Genomic DNA, 22098 nt, shown 5'->3' on the forward strand with positions numbered 1-22098 from the left:
CGGGTTAGCCAGGATGGTCTCGATCCCCTGACCTCGTGATCCGCCCGTCTCGGCCTCCCAAAGTGCTGGGATTACAGGCTTGAGCCACCGCGCCTGGCCTAAATATTATATCATTTAAGTACAACTTTTTAACTAATTATTTTCCTCTTCTTGTGCCCTTTTTAGGTGATTTGGATATTGAAGATGAAATGAAAGCACAAATGAATTGCTTTTATTTGAAAGCCTTGGATGGTTTTGTTATGGTTCTCACAGATGATGGTGACATGATTTACATTTCTGATAATGTGAACAAATACATGGGATTAACTCAGGTAAAATGCACACATATTAAGAGCCCTCCTGTATGTTTTTATGATTTTATGATATAGCCCTAATTTTTAAAAATGTGTTTACAGTTTGAACTAACTGGACACAGTGTGTTTGATTTTACTCATCCATGTGACCATGAGGAAATGAGAGAAATGCTTACACACAGAAATGGTAAGAAAAGTCTGCTGTTTGATTTAATGTGACAGGTGGTTTTACATAATCAGATACTATTGCTAATTATTAAACTTTGCTATTGTAACTTACCTAAGGCAAAATGTTATTTCATGTTTAATAAAACGTTAAGTCTATTCTTCATTAAAACTATTATTCTAGTTTTTAGGAATTTCATTTTGAAAGCCCACCTAATTGCATAAATAATTGTGCATGTGTGAGAAATAAAATGGAAAAATAAAATCATGACCAAGACAGTTATAAATAACCTTTTTTTTTTTTTTTAAAGATGGGGTCTCGCTCTGTTGCCCGTGCTGGAATGCAGTGGCACGATCAGCTCACTGCAGCCTTGACTGCTGGGACTCAAGCGATCCTCCCACCTCAGTCTCCCAAGTTAGCTTGGACCACAGACGCGTGCTACCATGTCCAGCTAATTTTTAAAAAATCATTTGTAGAGATGAAGTCTCACTGTGGTGCTCAGGCTGGTCTTGAACTACTGAGCTTCAACCATCCTCTCATCTCAGCCTCCCAAAGTGGTGTGTTTACAGGCATGAGCCATCACCCAGGCTACCTTATTTTTTTTTCTTTTCTTTTTAAATTGAGATGGGGGTTCTCGCTGTATTGTCTAGGCTGGTCTGGAACTCCTGGACTCAAGTGATCCTCCTGGCTCAGTCTCCCAAAGTGCTAGGCATGAGCCACCACACCTGGTGGAGTTAAAAATTAAAATACACCATTAAGGCATGGAGAAATTATAATACAAATGGCAGATAACAGGACTTTAGAGAATCATTAAAGTTGAGGTGGCAATCTGAGTCTAAGGCCCAATAAAAAAAAGTTCACCAAAATTTTAAGACAAACAACTGCTTATTTGACTTCTTTGGATGTTCTCAGTAATTCAAGACCGTGTAGTTAGATTGTAAGTATTACATTGTGGAGGCCCACATACTAACAAAAATAGACAGTAAGACCGCTAATTCTTAGGAATGAATTGTTAAAAATAATCAAGTGTTCCGAGATTTTTGGAAAGTACCTCGTGAATTAAAAAATTAAAGTCTTTCTACATTTGTGTGTTCTTAAACAGTGTATACTGATCATAATTATTTAAAAAATCATGTGTTCTAAGATTTTTGGAAAGTACCTCTTGAATTACAAAAACAATTCAAGCAAGTCATTCCACATTTGTGCCTTCTTAAGCAGTATATACTGATCATAATTGAACTTTTCTTCATGATGGAAAGATACCACAAGGAAGATTTCTTATGTTCTGCTGTTCTTTGTTGCTCTCCAATTTAAGTGCATACGTTTGTTTGCTTCTATATTATACAACCTCAAATTTATTTTTTGTATAATATTTGAGGTTTTCGTTTTCATATCATTTATTATAATAATAGCTAACCTCCATTGAGAGAATGCTCTGTGCCAAGACACTGTTCTTCCTATTTTATATGCTTTTAACTCCTTTATTCTCACAACAACCCTGTGAAGTTAACTGTTAGACAATTTCTGTTATACCAGGAAACTGAGGCACAGAGTTACTAAGTAACTTTCCCAACATTATTTGGTTGGTAAATGGCAGAGCTTGGGCTGAACTTCAGTAGACTGGCGTCAGAGTCCCATGCTCATTAGTCCTTTGGAGCGCTTTTCATATTCTTGAATTCTCACATTCTTTTTTCACGCTGTCAGCGGGACCTGACTCCTGTTTTTAAATTTCATATTGTGTTTTTACTGTTTATTTGGAAAACAAATGCATACTTTTTAGAATTCTGTATAAAGGAGGAGTAAATATGCGATGAGCAAGGACCTAAGTGGGCTGTCAGCGAGTTTAATATATGAGTTCTAATGTGCAGAGTTGAGGTTTATATTGACTACTGCTCAGTGCTTCCCTGGGGCTAGACTATAAATGGATGGATATTAGAAAGTCTTGTTCTGATTTGGTAATGATATTAATGCATTATTCTAAATCAGATAGTCTTAATATAGTTTAAATGTATGTTTCGAACCAAATGTTCTTTTTTAAAGCACACAAACATTTTGAAATCATTCCTAATGTGGTTATGAATTATTGATGTTCCATTGGGAAACTGAAATGCAGATTTTTCTCTTTTAGAAATCAGGGACTGTTGCAAAGCATCACATTTTAGTGATACACTGAGAGCCAGTGGTGTGTTTATAATAGGACAAATAGTCCTATTATTCTTCCATATAAATTCTAGAAAAATGCTTTAGAATTTATAAATTATTACAAAATATGACTTATTTTTAGAGAGTTTAAAATTTAGGGGTTTTTTTTTTAATGGTTTTTTGTTTTGTTTTGTTTTGTTTTTTTTCCTCATTAGGAAAACACTAGTACTTTTCAGTTACCTTGATTTTTAAATTAATCTGCAGGTCCCCATTCAAAGGCCTTGGGTTCCTTTCAAAGGTCAGTATAATTCAAGCTTAGACTATGAAGGACTGAACATACTCAAAGGATTTTGCATGTGGATCTTTACTGCCACTACCACAACCATCACCACCTACATACACACACGACACACTCATTCTCTCTCTTTCTCTCTCTCTCTCTCCCACACTCCCTCCCTTCCCCTCACCCCCCACCGCCACCCTTTGCTCTCATAGCATCTTTTAAAAATATACTCTTGAATCCTTCCAAGGAGGGCAAATTTACTTCTTACCTAAGTAAACCCAAATGGCATGCATCAGTACCAGGACTGCCCATCTTGCCTAGTTCCATTATTAAATGAGAATAGGCTAGAATTCATCTTGTTCCTTAAGAGTCAAGCATTTCTAGCTAACTATGCCTACATTTAAACTTACTCTCATTTCTTTTCTACTTGACAGTGTTCTTCCAATATACTAGCATTACAATTTCCAGATTTGATTTTTTTCTCCTGTCTTATTTCCATCCGTTTTCAAGTCTATTAAGATCTACCTCTTCATTTGTCTTTTACCACCATTCTTTTCACTCATACTACTGCTACTGGCTCAGCCCTCTCGTTACAGTCACGTAATTCTAACATATATATTGCTGCTAAGTTAATTTTCCTTAAGTTACTGATTGTGCTTTTTAAAAGCCCCTTGTTGAATATTTAGGCAGGACTCCATGTGGACATCCACAGCCCTCCGTAGTACAGCCCTACCTTCCCTTCTGACTTTGCCTTACTACTCTTCTATGTGTACTTTACATTGTGGACAAACTACTCTATGCAGTTTTTCAAACATGTCCTATTTTTCCTACCTCTGTGCTTTTCATTCTCTTCCTTCTCCCTGGAACCTTCTAACCCATCTCTACTTACTGACATTCTAATGTCTCTTTTTCTAAGCAGGACTTCTTGATTCCCCTTGACTAGAAGTTATTCCTCTAAACTCTCCCTATCTTCCCTTAAAGCATTTTTATAAGTCTCAAGTACCAACTCTACATTGTGTTTTTGTTGACCTTACTATATCTACTACATTTTTAACTTCTTCAGGAAAGGTGGTGTGTCTTACTCATCTTTGTGGAATTGCCTGCAATGTCTAGTCCAGGTTCTGAATAACAAATATTTTTATATGTGTTTTGAAGTACATTGACCAATGAAGATAAGAAATCAAGAGGCTATTTCCTTTTTTTTTTTTGAGACAGTGTCTCACTTTGTCACCCAGGCTGGAGTGCAGTGGCACAATCTCAGTTCACTGCAACCTCTGCCTCCCGGGTTCAAGTGATTCTCACGCTTCAACCTCCCGAATAGCTGGGATTATAAGCGTGCACCACCACACCTAGCTAATATTTATATTTTTAGTAGAGATGGGGCTTTACCATGATGACCAGCATGGTCTCAAACTTCTGGCCTCAAGTGATCTTCCTGTCTCAGCCTCCAAAGTGCTGGGATTACAGGCATGAGGCATGAGCCACCATGCCCAGCAAGATGCTATTTCCTTAGTCACCTAAATATAATCTCATTTTTAGTTATAGAAGGTTTGAAATAGGAGTGAATAGACTTTACTTAATTCTGTAGCTTTTTTTTTTTTTTTTTGAGATGGATTCTCACTCTGTCACCCAGGTTGGAGTGCAGTGGCACAGTCTCAGCTCATTGCAACCTCCGCCTCCCGGGTTCAAGTGATTCGACTGCCTCAGTCTCCCGAGTAGCTGGGATTACAGGCACCCACCATCACACCCAGCTAATTTTTGTATTTTTAGTAGAGACAGGGTTTCACCATGTTGGCCAGGCTGGTCTCGAACTCCTGACCTCAAGTGATCCTTCTGCCTCAGCCTCCCAAAGTGCTGGGATTACAGTCATGAGCCACCATGCCCTGCCTATTTCTGTAACTTTTGATAAGTCATTTGATCTGTTGTTGTTTTCTTATAGTAACAAAGTAGAAATAATTTTCTGCCTGTTTTACTAGATAAATTAAGGGGAAAAAATAAGATACGTAAAAACGTTATTTGTTATTTAAAAGAAAGTTGCTATTTTAAAGGTTCTGTAAATACATAGGGTGCTTATTAGAAATTGAGCTAACACATTCAGGAAAGAATAGGAAGAGTTTGCTGAAGTTCTTTCTTTAGGGATTCTTGTGTACCAATTTAAAGAGCAAACTCATACCATTTTTATATTTCTCTGTAGTTTGACTAAGCTTACTTGCTTGAATGATTAACTGTTATCCCAAATACAGATTATCTTTCAGTCAACTCAGGGAATCAGAGCTACTGAGTAGTATGTGTCAGATCTCTTGGGTGTGCTGGAGTGAGTAAAAGGGGAATGAATTACTGTGTTCATGCTGAGACTTTTAATTGAACAGGTATTCAGTTGATCTAGGTGATGGGCACTTTGCTACTTTTATTGTAACAAATTTGTATATTTAGTTGCTTTAAAACTTTATTTCATGCTTTGATTAGGCCCTGTGAAAAAGGGTAAAGAACAAAACACACAGCGAAGCTTTTTTCTCAGAATGAAGTGTACCCTAACTAGCCGAGGAAGAACTATGAACATAAAGTCTGCAACATGGAAGGTAAGTGAAAATTATTTGTGATTGATGATACACTTTATTTATACATAGACATTGCAGTATTAAGATAACTTTAGAATTGTGAGAGAAGGTTTACAGTTCCTTGGTGTTTGGTTATGTAGCATTTATACCTTCAACTGATTTGCATATGATCCCCAAAATCCAGAACCGTGTAGTAATTTGCCAATTTGAGGCACAAACTTAAATTATGTGAATTGTGGCACTGGTATACTAGGCTTACTTAATCAGTTGGCTTTGCCAACCACACAATATTTGGATCCTGGTAGGGATTAATTTTCTATTAATCATGGTTTTGTATCTTTGTTCAAATTCGAAACATAGTCATCAGTGCAAGAAATAACTGTCAAACCAGCCCGGATGATGAGATGAATGAGAAAGCAGCCTAGACCTTATATGAGGGGAATTTTTTAAAGAGTAATGTATAGGCCCTGGGTAGGAAGTAGGTCATGGGTGGTGGAAAAACGTTCATTGATTTTCAAAAACCTGGTTAATCCACTAGTCACAGTAAATTTTATCAAAGCTTACTGGCCATGTCAGACTCAACAACTTATCTCTGCCTTTTTTTTTTTTCCTAGCATTGTAAATTTTTTTTAACTGCTTTGTTTTCTTCTTCATACACAGGTATTGCACTGCACAGGCCATATTCACGTATATGATACCAACAGTAACCAACCTCAGTGTGGGTATAAGAAACCACCTATGACCTGCTTGGTGCTGATTTGTGAACCCATTCCTCACCCATCAAATATTGAAATTCCTTTAGATAGCAAGACTTTTCTCAGTCGACACAGCCTGGATATGAAATTTTCTTATTGTGACGAAAGGTAAATTAGATCTAAAATGTGAATTTGAAATTTTTAATTAGTCTACAGCATTATTGAATATTCACCATAGCAAAGATTCAGCGTTGGCCATGCATGGTGGCTCACACCTGTAATCCCAGCACTTCGGAAGGCTGAGGCCCGCGGTGGGATGGATCATCTGAGGTCAGGAGTTTGAGACCAGCTTGGCCAATGTGAAACCCCATCTCTACTAAAAATGCAAAAATTAGCACTGCGTGGTGGCGGGCACTACTCAGGAGGCTGAGGCAGGAGAATCGCTTGAATCTGGGAGGTGGAGGTTGCGGTGAGTCAAGATCACACCACCACACTCCAGCCTGGATGACAGAGCAAGACTCCATCTCAAAAAGAAAAAAAAAAATTACTCAGTGTTAAACTATGCTTTCCACTAAATTGAACAGAATAATACATCCTATAATATTAGATTAACTTTGTAAATTAATTCAGCCACATTTATTGAACACTTACTCTACTATGAACGCTTACTTTACTAGGTGCTATCCAGAAATTAAGATGAGTCTTTTTTTCCTCAGCAGGGGCTCTGCTTACTTAAAGAGAGAATTTCAAAGATATGCAGTGTGTATTTTGAGCAAAGATAGATTACCTTAGGTTGGGGACTAGAAAGCCAAGTGTTTGTACATCTCTTCATCCTACATATTTTCCTTGAGAAGCTTCAATCTTGCCCATGGTTTCTATCACTATTTCCCACATTTATTTCTGTAACTAATTCTATTTAATTGCTAACTTAATACTTCTATCTGGATATTCTTCTGTATTGTAAACTAAGTATTTCTGTTACTGAGTTCAGTACCACTACTGCCCCCAAACAACATCATCATCAAAAACTGCTTTTCTTCCTATAACGCTTATCATGGTTAATACACCACCATATGCATGTGACTCCAACAAAACTTTGGAAGTCATCCTTAACTTTTCTTTTACATTCATTGGCTACATACAGTTGATGTCTAAATCTTACAGATTTACTATCTACATATATCTCTTGATCCATTTCCTCCTTTCCATCCTTGCACTCCTGCCATTGAATTCATCAGCTCATCATTACCCTTGACTTGAGTTGTTGGCATAGCTGCCTTTTTGCCAACAGATTTGTACCCTTGTAATCTTTCATCCAAGTTGCCAGAAAGTGGGTGTCCTAATGTGAAAATCAGATCATGTCATTCTGTTGTTGAAAATGCCTCAAATGCTTCCCTTCATCTTTGTACCAAAAATATTTTGTTTATAAAAATACTAGATGAGGGAAGTAAATTTTCATTTATCAAAAGACGATGTGCATTTTAAAAGACTCAAAAAAAATAGACCTACACAATACAATCTAAACTTAGCATGGCAAACAAAGATACCTATGTTCTGGCCCTTGCCTACTTCTCCAGATTAATCAAGAGGAAGAGGGACTACTTATTCTGATGTGGCCGCCACCGCTCTATAGCTAGAGAGCTCCCCATGCTGTTTTAATGTCTTAGTGTAGTGGTCCCCAATCCCCAGTACTGGTCCGCAGACTGCTAAGACCCCGGCTGCATAGCAGGTGAGTGGTGAGCATTCCCACCTGAGCTTCACCTGCTGTCAGATCAGAGGCAGCATTAGATTCTCATGGGAGTGGCAAACTGCTGTGAACTGCACGTGAGAGATCTAGGTTGTGTCCCCCTTATGAAAACCATCTCGGCCGGGCGCAGTGGCTCAAGCCTGTAATCCCAGCACTTTGGGAGGCCGAGACGGGCGGATCACGAGGTCAGGAGATCGAGACCATCCTGGCGAACACAGTGAAACCCCGTCTCTACTAAAAAATACAAAAAACTAGCCGGGCGACGTGGCGGGCGCCTGTAGTCCCAGCTACTCGGGAGGCTGAGGCAGGAGAATGGTGGGAACCTGCGAGGCGGAGCTTGCAGTGAGCTGAGATCTGGCCACTGCACTCCAGCTCGGGCAGCAGAGCAAGACTCCGCCTCAAAAAAAAAAAAAAAAAACCATCTCGACCAGTGCCTGATCTGAGGTGGAACAGTTTCATCCTGAAACCATCCCCACCCCAATCTGGAAAAATTGTCTTCCACAACCTGTCCCTGGTGCCAAAAAGGTTGGGGACCACTTTCTTACTGCCTTTGCACATACTTTCTTTCCTATTCTGTAATGACATTTTCTTCACTTCTTAACACATACTTACCTTCCAAGCGCATCTACTCCTTTGTGGGGCTTTCCTTGTTCCTTCAAGAAGAAGCTGCACTGTTCCTTGTACATACCCCTTTTGTTAGCATTTACTCTACTATCATACTGCTTGTCTCATTTTTTACTATGAGGCTATAGTGTAGTATAGTATAGTAGCTGAAGGGGACATAGGTTCTGTAGCCTGACTGCCAAATCCTGGCTTTGCTGCCTATATACAAATGATCTTGGACACATTAATTCTTAGTTCTTGTCTGTAAGCGTCAGTTTCTTCATAATACTAACTTGAAGATTATATGAGAAAACCAATTTAAGCACTTAGCCATAATATAAAGTAGACAAGAAACCCGACCCCATTGGACAAGGAAATGTGACAGAGCACTGTCTTTGGAATCACATGTTAGATTCACTCATAGCTTGCAGCTCTGATACTTACAATGTGGCCTTGGCCTTGGTACTTAACCATTGTAAAACTCACATTCCTTATCTATAAAATAAGAATCATGGCCGGGTGCAGTGGCTTATGCCTATAATCCTAGCACTGTGGGAGGCCGAGGCGGGTGGATCATCTCAGGTCAGGAGTTTGAGACCAGGGTGTCCAACATGGTAAAACCACATCTCTACTAAAAATACAAAAATTAGCTAGGTATGGCGGCACGTGTCCATAATCCCAGCTACTTGGGAGGCTGAGATAGGAGAACTGCTTGAATCCAGGAGGCGGAGGTTGCAGTGAACCAAGATTGCACCACCGCACTCCAGCCTGGGAGACAGAGTGAGATTCCATCTCAAAAAAAAAAACATACCTCAAAAGGATGTTGTGAGGATTAAAGAAGTCTGTTGCGTGCCTAGTGGGCATAGTGAATGCTTCACTACTGGTGTCAACTTTAAGAAAATGAATATAGAAAAGCTAAGAATTATTTTAAGGTGTTTACTACTAGTATTTATGTAAATGTATGATGGAACAGAGATTTCCATCCTATTTTGAGGAATTATTTTTTATTTTTTTGAAAACTTAAGGTAACAAAGTAGAGGGGAGGCCAGGGAGAAAGGAAGGTAATGGAGCAAAAATGAGAAAGGGAGTGACATTACCCTCTAGTTATAGCAGAAAATTAGCAAAATGATCATGACAGGAGGTAACAGTAAAGACAGTCAGCTCATATATCAACCAAGACAGTTTTGAGTTTGACCAACAGACTGTTATTTTCTGGTTTAGAGCTCTTTCCAAGAACTTCTCGCATCTATAACTCCTGAGAACCAAGCTATGGAAAAATTTTGCTCAATTTTAAGAAAATCTAACCTATCAAGCTCCTAAACTCCAAAATATTCCACAAATAGCTGCTATTTACTATACTCAGTAATAATCATTTAAAATTATTCAGCACTTTATTTGAGCATCTGCTATGTTCATGGGACTAAAGTAGAAATGAAGATGAACAGTTCCTGCCTCAAAATAAATGAGTCGTATACTGCTTTAGATCACGGCTTTCCTAGTCCATTAAAAACACTTTTTGGTCATATTTTCTGGACACCCCGACCCCTTTGGTATAGAATATAACCTATGTAATTCTTTAAAGTTAAATTAACTTCACCTTTCTTGCTTCAATATGTGTAAAACTGACCTTCTAGGAAAGCATGTACAGTTTATATTTTTGACTTCTTGGTATCTTTTAGTGATAGACACACCTCAGATTGAGAAGCACTGATGGACATTAAATTAAATCAGCTTCCTATGACAATATAAACAAGACCCTCATTAATCTGATCCCCCTACCTACTTCTTCAGCATCATCTCTTATCTGTCTCCACTAACTGTATTATAGAATCTTTGTTACCCGCACCACATTAAGCATTTTAAAAAATCTTTTGTTTATGCCGTACCTTTTTCCTGAAAGTGGTTTTGCCTTTCCTTTGTCTCTCTCTAGTCGTAAGTCTCCTATAAGAGGCTGTTCCTCATTCTACCATTCCTTTGCATGGATAGGATTCCATGGAATAGATTCTCATCACTGCATTTATCACATTATTTCCTAAGTAGTACAGTACATCTGCTGGAAGATTAGCCACGTGTTGTTTTGTCTTTGCATTTTCATGCCTAGAATAATGCCAGGCACATATGGGCATATTAAGATTTGAATAGTGAAAAAGTCTTTAATTCCATGGGGATTTTATTTAAACAGAAAAATATAAGACCAATTAAAATTATTTTTAAAGCTTAATTTCAAGAAATATGACTGATTTTGTTTAAAAACATGTTTTCCTTTATAATGCTGCCACCTGGTGTTGCTGTGTTCAGAGATGGCCCTTTGTAAAGAATCGAGGGTTTGGGCTGAGTTTGGTTTGGTTTTTGACAAATCAGCTTTTCATTTATGTATTTGTTTTGTAATAAACTATGGAAGATCTTGCCTTTAAGTATGAGAACACAAGCAATGTTACTTTTATACCTTTATAGGATATCTTGGCTATGTCCTTCCTATAGTTAAGTGGGGTTTTTTTCTCACACAGCATGTTATATAAGGTTTGCTTGCACCTCAGTTAGAAAGTCCTCTGAAATCTAAAGGCTGAGAATCTAAAAGCTTAACTCATGTTTTGCTCCTAGAAAGACTTGAGAAGAGAGTATTTCTGTTCAGCATGGTACTAAGAAGATAGCTTTCTCTTTCTCATGTCATGGTTGCCGTTACATACTGCTTCCAGAGAATAAGATCTAGTCTTTGTCTTAAATAAAGATCTACTCTCTGCCAGCGAGATAGATAGGGTAATTGGATTGTTTTCCAATCTATTTTCATTTGAAATATTGTTTTATCTGAAATTACCCCCATAATTTCATGTAATGCCAAAAACTAAACTGAGTACAAGAGCATCTTCTAAAACCAACATAATTCCTTTAGTTCCCATTTAGTGTAGATGCTCTTTGGTTGATGATAATAGAATTGTGTAGTGGCTATTGATTTCTCAGAGTGAGGTGTTGCCTAGGGGCTTAAAAGTTACTACATAAAGAATTTGGCTTTATGAAAACATGTTATAGATTTTATCTATATTTTAAAATAAGTGTCAGTGACTACCTTTATAACTTTTACCATTTAATTTAGTAGTACTTCTTATCTGTTTATTAATACCCTGCCTTGTTACCAAAAGTATGTATAATGAGATGTGGTAAGAATAGGTAACAAGTAGGCCGGGCACATTGGCTCACGCCTGTAATCCCAGTACTTTGGGAGGCCGAGGCAGGCAGATCATCTGAGGTCAGGAGTTCAAGACCAGCCTGACCAACATGGAGAAACCCCGTCCCTACTAAAAATACAAAATTAGCTGGATATGGTGGCACATGCCCGTAATCCCAGCTACTCGGGAGGCTGAGGTGGGGAATTACTTGAACCCGGGAGGTGGAGGTTGCGGTGAGCCGAGATCACGCCATTGTGCTCCAGCCTGAGCAACACGAGGGAAAATTCAAAAAAAAAAAGAATAGGTAACAAGTTTGGGTGAAGAGGATAAAAGAGTTAAATAACAGAACGAACCTAGAGGACTTAAAGAAATGTGTGGTATTGCATTTAATAAATGTAGTTCCTAAAGGTGAGGTGTAAATTTATTCTAAGCAAAGGAGGATGCTCTTTATTTTTGAAAATTCACTTATCCATAAGATTAATGCCTATCAGTTAATTTGGGAGGAGAAAAATTTTTATCAGTCTCCCTTTTTTTCTTAAATCTTGTATTTTTTACTAACAGAATTACCGAGTTGATGGGATATGAGCCAGAAGAACTTTTAGGCCGCTCAATTTATGAATATTATCATGCTTTGGACTCTGATCATCTGACCAAAACTCATCATGATAGTAAGTACAATAGAAGAACTCAGAGATATTCTAATTACTTAACTGTTGCAACCGCTGTACAGTTTGGCTACCCATCGAATTCTCTGGTTAAAATGAACCAGTCTTCCCAGACTAAATGTGTTAACAGGCCTATTCAGTAGAGATCTTGACCATTTTGTGTTTTGTATTTGTTGCAACAAATATCAGTAAAAATAGAATCATTTAATTGTTGACAAAACTTGCTGGCATTTTAAATACAAAGACTTGAAAATCCAAATATTATAGAGTATTGAATAGCATAATTTTCAGAATTCACATAAATACTCAGAACAGTGGTTGGTATGTAAAAGGCACTCAGGAAATATTTGTACAATCAATGAATGTGAAGGTGGTGAACATCACATTTGGTAATAAGTACCATTTTTAAAAATGTTTATGAGTGCATAGTTATGTGTGTATATTTATGGGTTACATGAGATATTCTGATACAGGTATGCAATGCATAAGGGTAAATGGAGTACCTTTCACCTCAAGCATTATCTTGTGTGACAAACAGTCCAGTGATACTCTTTTGGTTATTTTATTTATTTATTTTTTCTTTTGAGACAGGATCTCACTCTGTCGCCCAGGCTGGAGTGTGGTTGAGCAATCTCGGCTCACTGCAACCCCTGCCTCCCGGGTTCAAGAGATTCTCCTGCCTCAGCCTCCCAAGTACCTGGGATTATAGGCGTATACCACCATGCCTGGCTAATTTTTGTATTTTTAGTATAGACGGGGTTTCGCAATATTGACCAGCTGTTCTCAAACTCCTGACCTCAGGTTATCCACCTGCCTTGGCACCTGGCCTCTTTTAGTTACTTTAAAATGTACGATTAAATTATTTTTGACTATAGTCACCCATAGCAAGTACCTTTGACGTAAGATTTGATTCTGAATTTTACTCAAATGAATGTTAAGATCCCAAGATGTTAAACTTTGGACTATTTCACCTGTTTAATCTGTACCTATGCATGACTTCCGACTGTGATTGAGGATACCTGAATATCACTGAGTTTGTGTGATTGATCAGCCTTGAACTCAAGAGTAAATCCAAGTCTGCAGTCAGGACCGCCCAATCCTCAAAATAATACCATCATTAGGATTTATTCAGTACTTTCTCCCAAATCAATATTTAATTTAAATTGCCTAAATTGCCAAAAGACTTACAATGTGGTATCAATTTATATTTAAATATGCTACATACAGCTTTTTAAAGCACCTTTGGTTCTCTGGAAACTTTAGTCAGAATTTAAGGAAGTTATTGTGGCACCATTTTCTTGAAAAAGGCTACTGTTATTCTCTAATGTTACACTTTCAACCTAAGTCATTAAAGAAATTTTAGTTACTAAAGATTGTATATTCATGAACTCTTCACTTAGTTCATTGGCAGCAAAGGAGTTTTATTTAGGGGGTTTGAAAAAGGAAATGGGTATATTTTCAGCTATTCTGGGACACACTGTCTGAATTTAAGCAGTTACAACTGATTCCACTAAATAAACATTTGTTTTCTAAAACAATGATCAGCATTCAGCATCTGTTCATTTAATTGAAAATTCAAAGTTACAATATTTTCTTTGCATGATTCTTCTTCCTTTTTCCCCCTAGTGTTTACTAAAGGACAAGTCACCACAGGACAGTACAGGATGCTTGCCAAAAGAGGTGGATATGTCTGGGTTGAAACTCAAGCAACTGTTATATATAACACCAAGAACTCTCAACCACAGTGCATTGTATGTGTGAATTATGTTGTGAGGTAAGTTTGGGAAATAAACGTTTTTGGGGAATAAATAGTGATTCTTTTTGGATATTCTGTTCATTTATAGGAAGATAAGATTATAAATATTAACTAAATTTTAATTCTTTTACATCTCTACCAAATTATTATTTTCTGTACTCTGACCTAGGTTTCCAGTCCAGCTATTCTACAGTGATACCACTAAATACTGTCAGTAGTTGTCTGTCCCCATACCTTCACTCCTATTTTTAAAAAGACCATGAAAAAACACCAGATCCATCGACTGGTTTGGTCTAGTTATACAGGTATCGGCATATATTATCTCAAGACAGCTGTGTTCTTTTTGTAGGAAGAATACTGACCTAGGTTTGTATCATAGCTCTAGCACTCATTAGCTCCCTGACCTTGGGGAAGTCTCTTCATTTTTCTGAATTTCATCTATGTAGATAATTGTTCAGAAGGTTATAATGAAAATTAAATGAAATTCTATAAGATTAATAAGCTGTATGATGTAATACATGGCTCTTGTATATTCATGAACTCTTCACTTAGCTCTTTGGCTTGTGAATATTATGTACATCACAATTTAATCTTTCATTTGATCTATTTTACTAGACTCCTGCCGCATCTGGTCTACCTGTCCACATTATTACCACCTTGTAGTCCACCTTGCCCATTACTGCCAGGCTAAGCTTTCTAGTGTGGATATCTCATCATCTTATTTTCCTTAGAATTTTAGTGATCTTTTTATCACTTCCAAGATAAACACTTGCCTAGGTGTATAGCATCCTTGTTTACCATCGTACTCATGCATCAGAGATTTAGCCTTCCCTTTAAAATCTAGGGTCACCCCTGTTAGGAAGACTTTGGCCAGTTTTTATTTTTGCCACTTCTGACACCATCCTTTAATGTTTTTATATTAGTGCCACAGTGTTGTTTTGTGACTTTACCATTATGTATGAATCTTCCACTTGGAATGTCTCTCTCTTCCTCACACCCCAGTCTGCCTAGCAAATGCCACTTGATCCCAAGTATCAGCTCGTTAGCTTCTCAGTGAAGCAAGACTTCTCTATTTTAGCAGTTATCACAGTGTATTTTAATTGTTTACATATCTACTTTCACAATGGGTTATAAATTTCTTAAGGTCAAGGGTTGGCTATTTTTATCTTTGCATTCTCGGTTCATTTCAGATAGTGAACATTTAATATGTTAATTAAAGGAGTAATTTACATTTAAGCCACTCGTGAAGACAAACTGTTGCTCATCATCCCTCTTCAACCCTATCCTGTAGGTGGTATCACCTTATGTTCTTACCACCAAAGAAAATATGGCCCCTCTCTTAGGACTATCCTTAGATCATGCCTCATATGTTGATGCCAAAGAGTTCTTTTGTGCCAATTTCATAACGTGTGTCAGCACAATTCTGAAGATTTGTTGGTATCCTTCATGTACTTGACTACAAATTGCCTTGTCATCATCACTCTTCCCAAAGGATATCTGAAATTCTTTTTTTCTTTTTTTTTTTTTGAGATGGAGTCTTAACTCTGTCGCCCAGGCTGGAGTGCAGTGACGTGATGTTGGCTCACTCCACCTCCTGAGCTCAAGCAATTCTGGTGCCTCAGCCTCCCAAGTAGCTGGGACTACAGGTGTGCACCACCACACCGGGTTAATTTTTTGTATTTTTAGTAGAGACAGGGTTTTGCCATGTTGGCCAGGCTCTTGAACTCCCAGGCTCAAGCGATCCGTCTGCCTCAGCCTCCCAAAGTGCTGGGATTACAGGCATGAGCCACTGTGCCCAGCCTGCATATCTGAAATTCTTAACTGAAATTAGTCAAATTAACTTGTACTGGGAATTTTTTTTTTTTAATTTCAACTTTTATATTTGATTCAGGGGATACATGCATAGGTTTGTTACATGGGTATATCATGTGATGCTGAGGTTTGGGGTACAATTGATCCTGTCACCCAGATAGTGAGCATAATACCCAACAGTTGTTCAACCCTTGCCCCTCTCTCCTACTAGTCCTCAGTGTCTGTTGATGCCCTCTTTATGTCCACAAGTAACCCAATGTTTAGCTCCCACTTACAAGTGAGAGCATGCAGCATTTGGTTTTCTGTGTCTGGGTTATCTCACTTAGGATAATGGTCTTTGGATGCATCCATGTTGCTGCAAAGGACGTGATTTCATTCTTTTTTATGGCTGCATACTATGCATTGTATTGGGTCTTTATTTTGTAATAGCATTTTAAAACCCTAAATGTGACAAAGTATGCGTGAGTGATCATGCATTTTAAGAAATCTTAAAATGTTCCTGTCCATAAAGCAGAATTTTTTAAGACTTTTTCACAGTCCCCCTTCCCCTCACTGTGTCAAGTGCTCATTTGTGAATTACTAATTTCTCTTGTTTTGACAGTGGTATTATTCAGCACGACTTGATTTTCTCCCTTCAACAAACAGAATGTGTCCTTAAACCAGTTGAATCTTCAGATATGAAAATGACTCAGCTATTCACCAAAGTTGAATCAGAAGATACAAGTAGCCTCTTTGACAAACTTAAGAAGGAACCTGATGCTTTAACTTTGCTGGCCCCAGCCGCTGGAGACACAATCATATCTTTAGATTTTGGCAGCAATGGTGAGTAGTTATTTTGTTAATGCCCTAAATTGTGTCTGTTGCTACAAGCCCCATTTCAACTAAACATTACTTTGATGTTTTTTGTTGGTAATCATTTGAACATTACAAGCTAATATATTTTTATAGTTTTCTTAAATGTATTTGCTTAAATATTTTTGCCCTGGTAATTTCTTACCATTCTTGCTTTTTTATATTGTTGGAAATTGTGCTTCAGAGTGTCCTTAAGGTATTTCTTCTTCCCACATAAATTTTTCCTGGCTACTCTATTTCTGTATCCTGCTGTCAGATTTTCTCCACAGTTTAGCAGAGTTACATGGAAGTAGGCATTGTTGCATTAAAGGATAAAAAGGCAGTCATACTATAACATGAAGCATTGAAGATGAAAACTGCAATTTTAAAGTAGAGAACATTTTAATGTATAAAAAGGTTGGTGTTGCCTTTTGTCTTTTATGCCGTAGAGATTAAGAGGAGGTATCAATAGTGGATTGTAAAGATAACCCAGACTTATGGTTATACTATACTATTATATGTAAACTTTCTGATGAAGGAAAATTTGTTAACATTTTGTTGTTTGATGAATTAGACAAACTTTTCGTGAAAAAGAACACAAATTTTTTGTATGTTAAAATCCCTGTGGCCGGGCGCAGTGGCTCACGCCTGTAATCCCAGCACTCTGGGAGGCTGAGGCGGGTGGATCACTTGAGGTTAGGAGTTCGAGACCAGCCTGGCCCCCATGGTGAAACCCCGTCTCGACCAAAAATACAAAAATTAGCTGGGCGTGGTGGTGTGCGCCTGTAATCCCAACTACTTGGGAGGCTGAGGCAGGAGAATTGCTTGAACCTGGGAGGCAGAGGTGGCAGTGAGCCAAGATTGCACCATTGCACTCCAGCCTGGGCAACAGAGCAAGACTCTGTCTTAGGTTAAAAAAAAATCCTTGTATACTTTAGACTGACTCATATTTTTTCCCCACAGACACAGAAACTGATGACCAGCAACTTGAGGAAGTACCATTGTATAATGATGTAATGCTCCCCTCATCCAACGAAAAATTACAGAATATAAATTTGGCAATGTCTCCATTACCCACCTCTGAAACGCCAAAGCCACTTCGAAGTAGTGCTGACCCTGCACTCAATCAAGAAGTTGCATTAAAATTAGAACCAAATCCAGAGTCACTGGAACTTTCTTTTACCATGCCCCAAATTCAGGATCAGCCACCTAGTCCTTCTGATGGAAGCACTAGACAAAGTTCACCTGAGGTAGGTGTCATGATGTAATCAGAAAGAGACAACTTTCAGATTTTAACATTCAAGAATGTGTTTATAAGTTTGACTCAAACACTCATTTGAACCACAAATTACATTTGTGTGTGTGTTTGAATTTTAGCACTTTAAAATTATTGCAAAAGCTATTGCCTAACTTAGACCTGAGCATGTTTTAGGCTCAAAGATAGTCAGGAACATGGGAAGAAACTAGCTTAATATAAACCAAAAGGTGAAATGTACATTGTTTCTCTATTATTTATATCAGTAGGACAAAAACATCTTGAATTTGGACATTTAAAGAGAATAGTACTAAGTGTGCTCAAGGTAGCCACAGCCTATACCTGTTACCCCTTTTAGTTTGTTTTATTGTGTTTTGTTTTGTTTTGAGAATCTCACTATCACCCAGGCTGGAGTGCAGTGGTGCAATCACAGCTCACTATAGCCTCGACCTTCCAGGCTCAAATGATTCTCCCACCTCAGCCTCCCAAGTAGCTGGGACTACAGGCCCGCACCACCATGCCTGGCTAATTTTTTAACCTTTTTTTTTTTTGTGGAGTCAGGGTTCTCACTACATTGCCCAGGCTGGTTTTAAACTCCTGGGCTCAAGTGATCCTCCTGCCTTGGCCTCCCAGAGTACTAGGATTACAGGCGTGAGCTACCATGCCTGGCCCATTACCCCTTTGAGTTGGAGAGCCGTCTGGTAGCAATAGACTTAACAGGGTTTAAATGGGAAAGGACCTTATAAATTCTTTGCCCAATGTAGTCCAATTTCCATCACTATTTTGAAATTTTGGATAAGTATAACATGAAAATAACAAGTGTTACATAAAATACTTAGTAACTGGTCTTTTTTATTCTGGATCTGTCTTGATTTTAATTGTCCTATAAATACAATAAAAATAATCTTTAAAGGCTAGGCTGGCCAAGACTGGAGATATCACACAGGGCTCTATTTCTAAATCTAGAACGATTCCATTTTAGGGCTTCGTACATCTAAAAATATACTCAGGAGTAGGGCAACTTAGATCTGAACATTATAACTTGATAAATGAGGCATAAATAAGCTTTAATAAGTGGTAAATAATTCTACATTAAATATTTGTTGGATAAAACTGACAAGCTAAGAGTAGGAGATTTGACATCTCATAGCCTTGTGGTGAATGAATATATATCCTATGCTCTGGTTGCTTAATTTACCCAGCACAAAAAAAATGTTTGGTTCATCTTGGTTTTTATCTAACAAAAGTAAATCTAACAAAAACATCAGAATGAGGAAAGCAAAATGTCTTGTTTAGAATACACAGCTATAGTTTTTTGTTAAAATTCTTGCCCAGAACTCTTAAAATAGTAATAATGTACATTCGTTCAGGTATATGCAGGTAAAATAACTTAAGTTTCTACTCCCACCCCTAACAATAGCTGTGAGATTTTTACATAGCTCAGTCACCAAAGGAATGAGCCTTCTCAGTTCAAAGATAAATTCCAGTGAATGTAGCATCTAGTTAATTGGTCAATTAGGTACCATTGTGGGATGTGAATTACCAAATAGGTTTTATTCTTTAGAATAAGGTGTTTCTTTTCATCTTAATTTTGTAAATGATGTTATATTACATAGTCAGAAATATGTATATTGGCAAAATTAGTTACCAGTATAAGCTTCAAAATGTCACTATTTTCACTTTTTTTTTTTTTTTTTTTTAGATGGAGTCTCACACTGTCACCAGGCTAGAGTGCAGTGGCATGATCTAGGCTCACTGCAGCCTCCGCTTCCCAGGTTCAAGTGATTCTCCTGCCTCAGCCTCCTGAGTAGCTGGGATTACAGGCGTACGTCACCATGCCCAGCTAATTTTAGCATTTTTAATAGAGACAAGGTTTCACCATGTTGGCCAGGATGGTCTCAATCTCTTGACCTCGTGATCCACCCGCCTTGGCTTCCCAAAGTGCTGGGATTACAGGCGTGAGCCACCGAGCCCGGCCTAGTTAAATAAAATTTGATAAACACAATGGACTTGGTTGTGTGTTTTCTGGTTTTTTTGAGATCTAGTTTGAAAATTCTGACAACTAGCAAAATATATGGAGGCTTCTTCAGGAAATAGTAAACGTATTTCTTTTTACAGCCTAATAGTCCCAGTGAATATTGTTTTTATGTGGATAGTGATATGGTCAATGAATTCAAGTTGGAATTGGTAGAAAAACTTTTTGCTGAAGACACAGAAGCAAAGAACCCATTTTCCACTCAGGTATATGAACTTACTTGTTTTATATTAAATTTCATTAATTTTTAGTCTGAAGTAACTTTGAGTTTCACTTGTTTTTTATTTATAAAGTGTGGCCATTTTAAAAACTCATGTATTTGCTGTTTTAAAGGACACAGATTTAGACTTGGAGATGTTAGCTCCCTATATCCCAATGGATGATGACTTCCAGTTACGTTCCTTCGATCAGTTGTCACCATTAGAAAGCAGTTCCGCAAGCCCTGAAAGCGCAAGTCCTCAAAGCACAGTTACAGTATTCCAGCAGACTCAAATACAAGAACCTACTGCTAATGCCACCACTACCACTGCCACCACTGATGAATTAAAAACAGTGACAAAAGACCGTATGGAAGACATTAAAATACTGATTGCATCTCCGTCTTCTACCCACATACATAAAGAAACTACTAGTGCCACATCATCACCATATAGAGATACTCAAAGTCGGACAGCCTCACCAAACAGAGCAGGAAAAGGAGTCATAGAACAGACAGAAAAATCTCATCCAAGAAGCCCTAACGTGTTATCTGTCGCTTTGAGTCAAAGGTATTTATGTGTAACATTCAAGTTATAGTTCTTTTATTATTTTTGAGATAACTGTATGTGATAGTACAGGATTTCTAAACTTACAGCAAACTTTCTGATATATATGCCCTAAGGCACATTCTTGAGCACTCAAAAAACTTAACCTCATATATTTTTGTTTTCTTTTTTTTTAAGACAGAGTCTTGCTCTGTCACCCAGGCTGGAGTGCAATGGTGCAATCTTAGCTCACAGCAACCTCCGCCCCCTGGGTGCAAGTCATTCTCCTGCCTCAGCCTCCCCAGTAGCTGGGATTACAGGCATGTGCCACCACACCCGGCTAATTTTTTTTGTATTTTTCGTAGAGACAGGGTTTCTCTATATTGGTCAGGCTGGTCTCGAACTCCTGACCTCAGGTGATCCCCCTGCCTCGGCCTCCGAAAGAGCTGGGATTACTGGCCTGAGCCACCACACCCCAGCCCTATTTTTTCTAAAATAATTATAAATTCTAAAATTACCTATCTAAATGTGGGAGGGTCTTTCGACACCTTTAAAATAAAATCCAGCTCAGTTAAGTTCTGTAAATATGTAAGAGTTGGCTCAGATGTACTTCTTGCAGTTGTTTAAATCAGACTAGTTAACTACTGTTGCTACTTAGATGCTTCCATTTCTTAGAGCTCTTTTTTAAGCTTATCTGAAGAAAAGCCCTTCCAATTTAAGGGTTATTTCCAATTACACATTCCAAATTGAGCCTTCCATCTTCAGCATTTAATATAGATATTTACAAGCCCCTCTTTTAAAATTTTATTATAGTTAACTTGTATTCAAGTTGCTTTTATTTTTCACTACATATTTGTAGAACATTAGCTATATATATATTGTAGGCTACATAGGTTTTCTAACTCTATACCAGAAATCTAAGCATGAATTATGACATTACTTCTATGGGGCTAGTTCAAACAAACATATTGGCACGACCCAATTTTTAAGTTATACTTTCTGTATATAATTTATAAGGGGATTTCACATATTTTAAGTTTGAGGCTATAGCTAGAAGAAATTAAGTTTTATCTAATAAGTATGTGGAAGAGGGGAATGATTCCTCCTCCACTATGTCTAGACTAAGCCAGATATCAATAGCAATAGGAAAGAACCACTGTCGTAGCCAGAGCATATAGCTTTTTTTCCCTGCCTAGCATTCCCACCTTGACCTAGAGTGCTGGGAGATGTCTTTTCCCTAAGCTTGGAAAAGATCTTGGGGCTTTAGATGAACTCAGAAGTACTTTCCGTTACTTTATTTACTGTGTCACTAACTCACTTTGGACTCTGAGCTCCACGAGGGCAATCATA

General features: G+C 37.9%; 1 protein-coding gene across 4 annotated transcripts in view; it reads left to right on the plus strand.

The window, feature by feature from the left end:
• The window catches only part of HIF1A (hypoxia inducible factor 1, alpha subunit (basic helix-loop-helix transcription factor)), a 52776-nt gene that overhangs the window by 24946 nt on the left and 5732 nt on the right, over positions 1-22098 (plus strand). For all 4 annotated transcript variants that reach the window (XM_011961952.1, XM_011961953.1, XM_011961954.1 and 1 more), the window contains exons 3-12: positions 166-311; positions 396-480; positions 5351-5463; positions 6103-6305; positions 12213-12319; positions 13943-14090; positions 16486-16706; positions 17679-17965; positions 20089-20211; positions 20339-20772. In XM_011961952.1, coding sequence (XP_011817342.1) covers positions 166-311; positions 396-480; positions 5351-5463; positions 6103-6305; positions 12213-12319; positions 13943-14090; positions 16486-16706; positions 17679-17965; positions 20089-20211; positions 20339-20772 — 1867 coding nt within the window. The remainder of the gene's footprint in view (positions 1-165; positions 312-395; positions 481-5350; positions 5464-6102; positions 6306-12212; positions 12320-13942; positions 14091-16485; positions 16707-17678; positions 17966-20088; positions 20212-20338; positions 20773-22098) is intronic.

This window comes from Colobus angolensis, unplaced genomic scaffold (genome assembly GCF_000951035.1).
Source record: "Colobus angolensis palliatus isolate OR3802 unplaced genomic scaffold, Cang.pa_1.0 Scaffold57, whole genome shotgun sequence".
Taxonomy (NCBI): Eukaryota; Metazoa; Chordata; class Mammalia; order Primates; family Cercopithecidae; genus Colobus; species Colobus angolensis.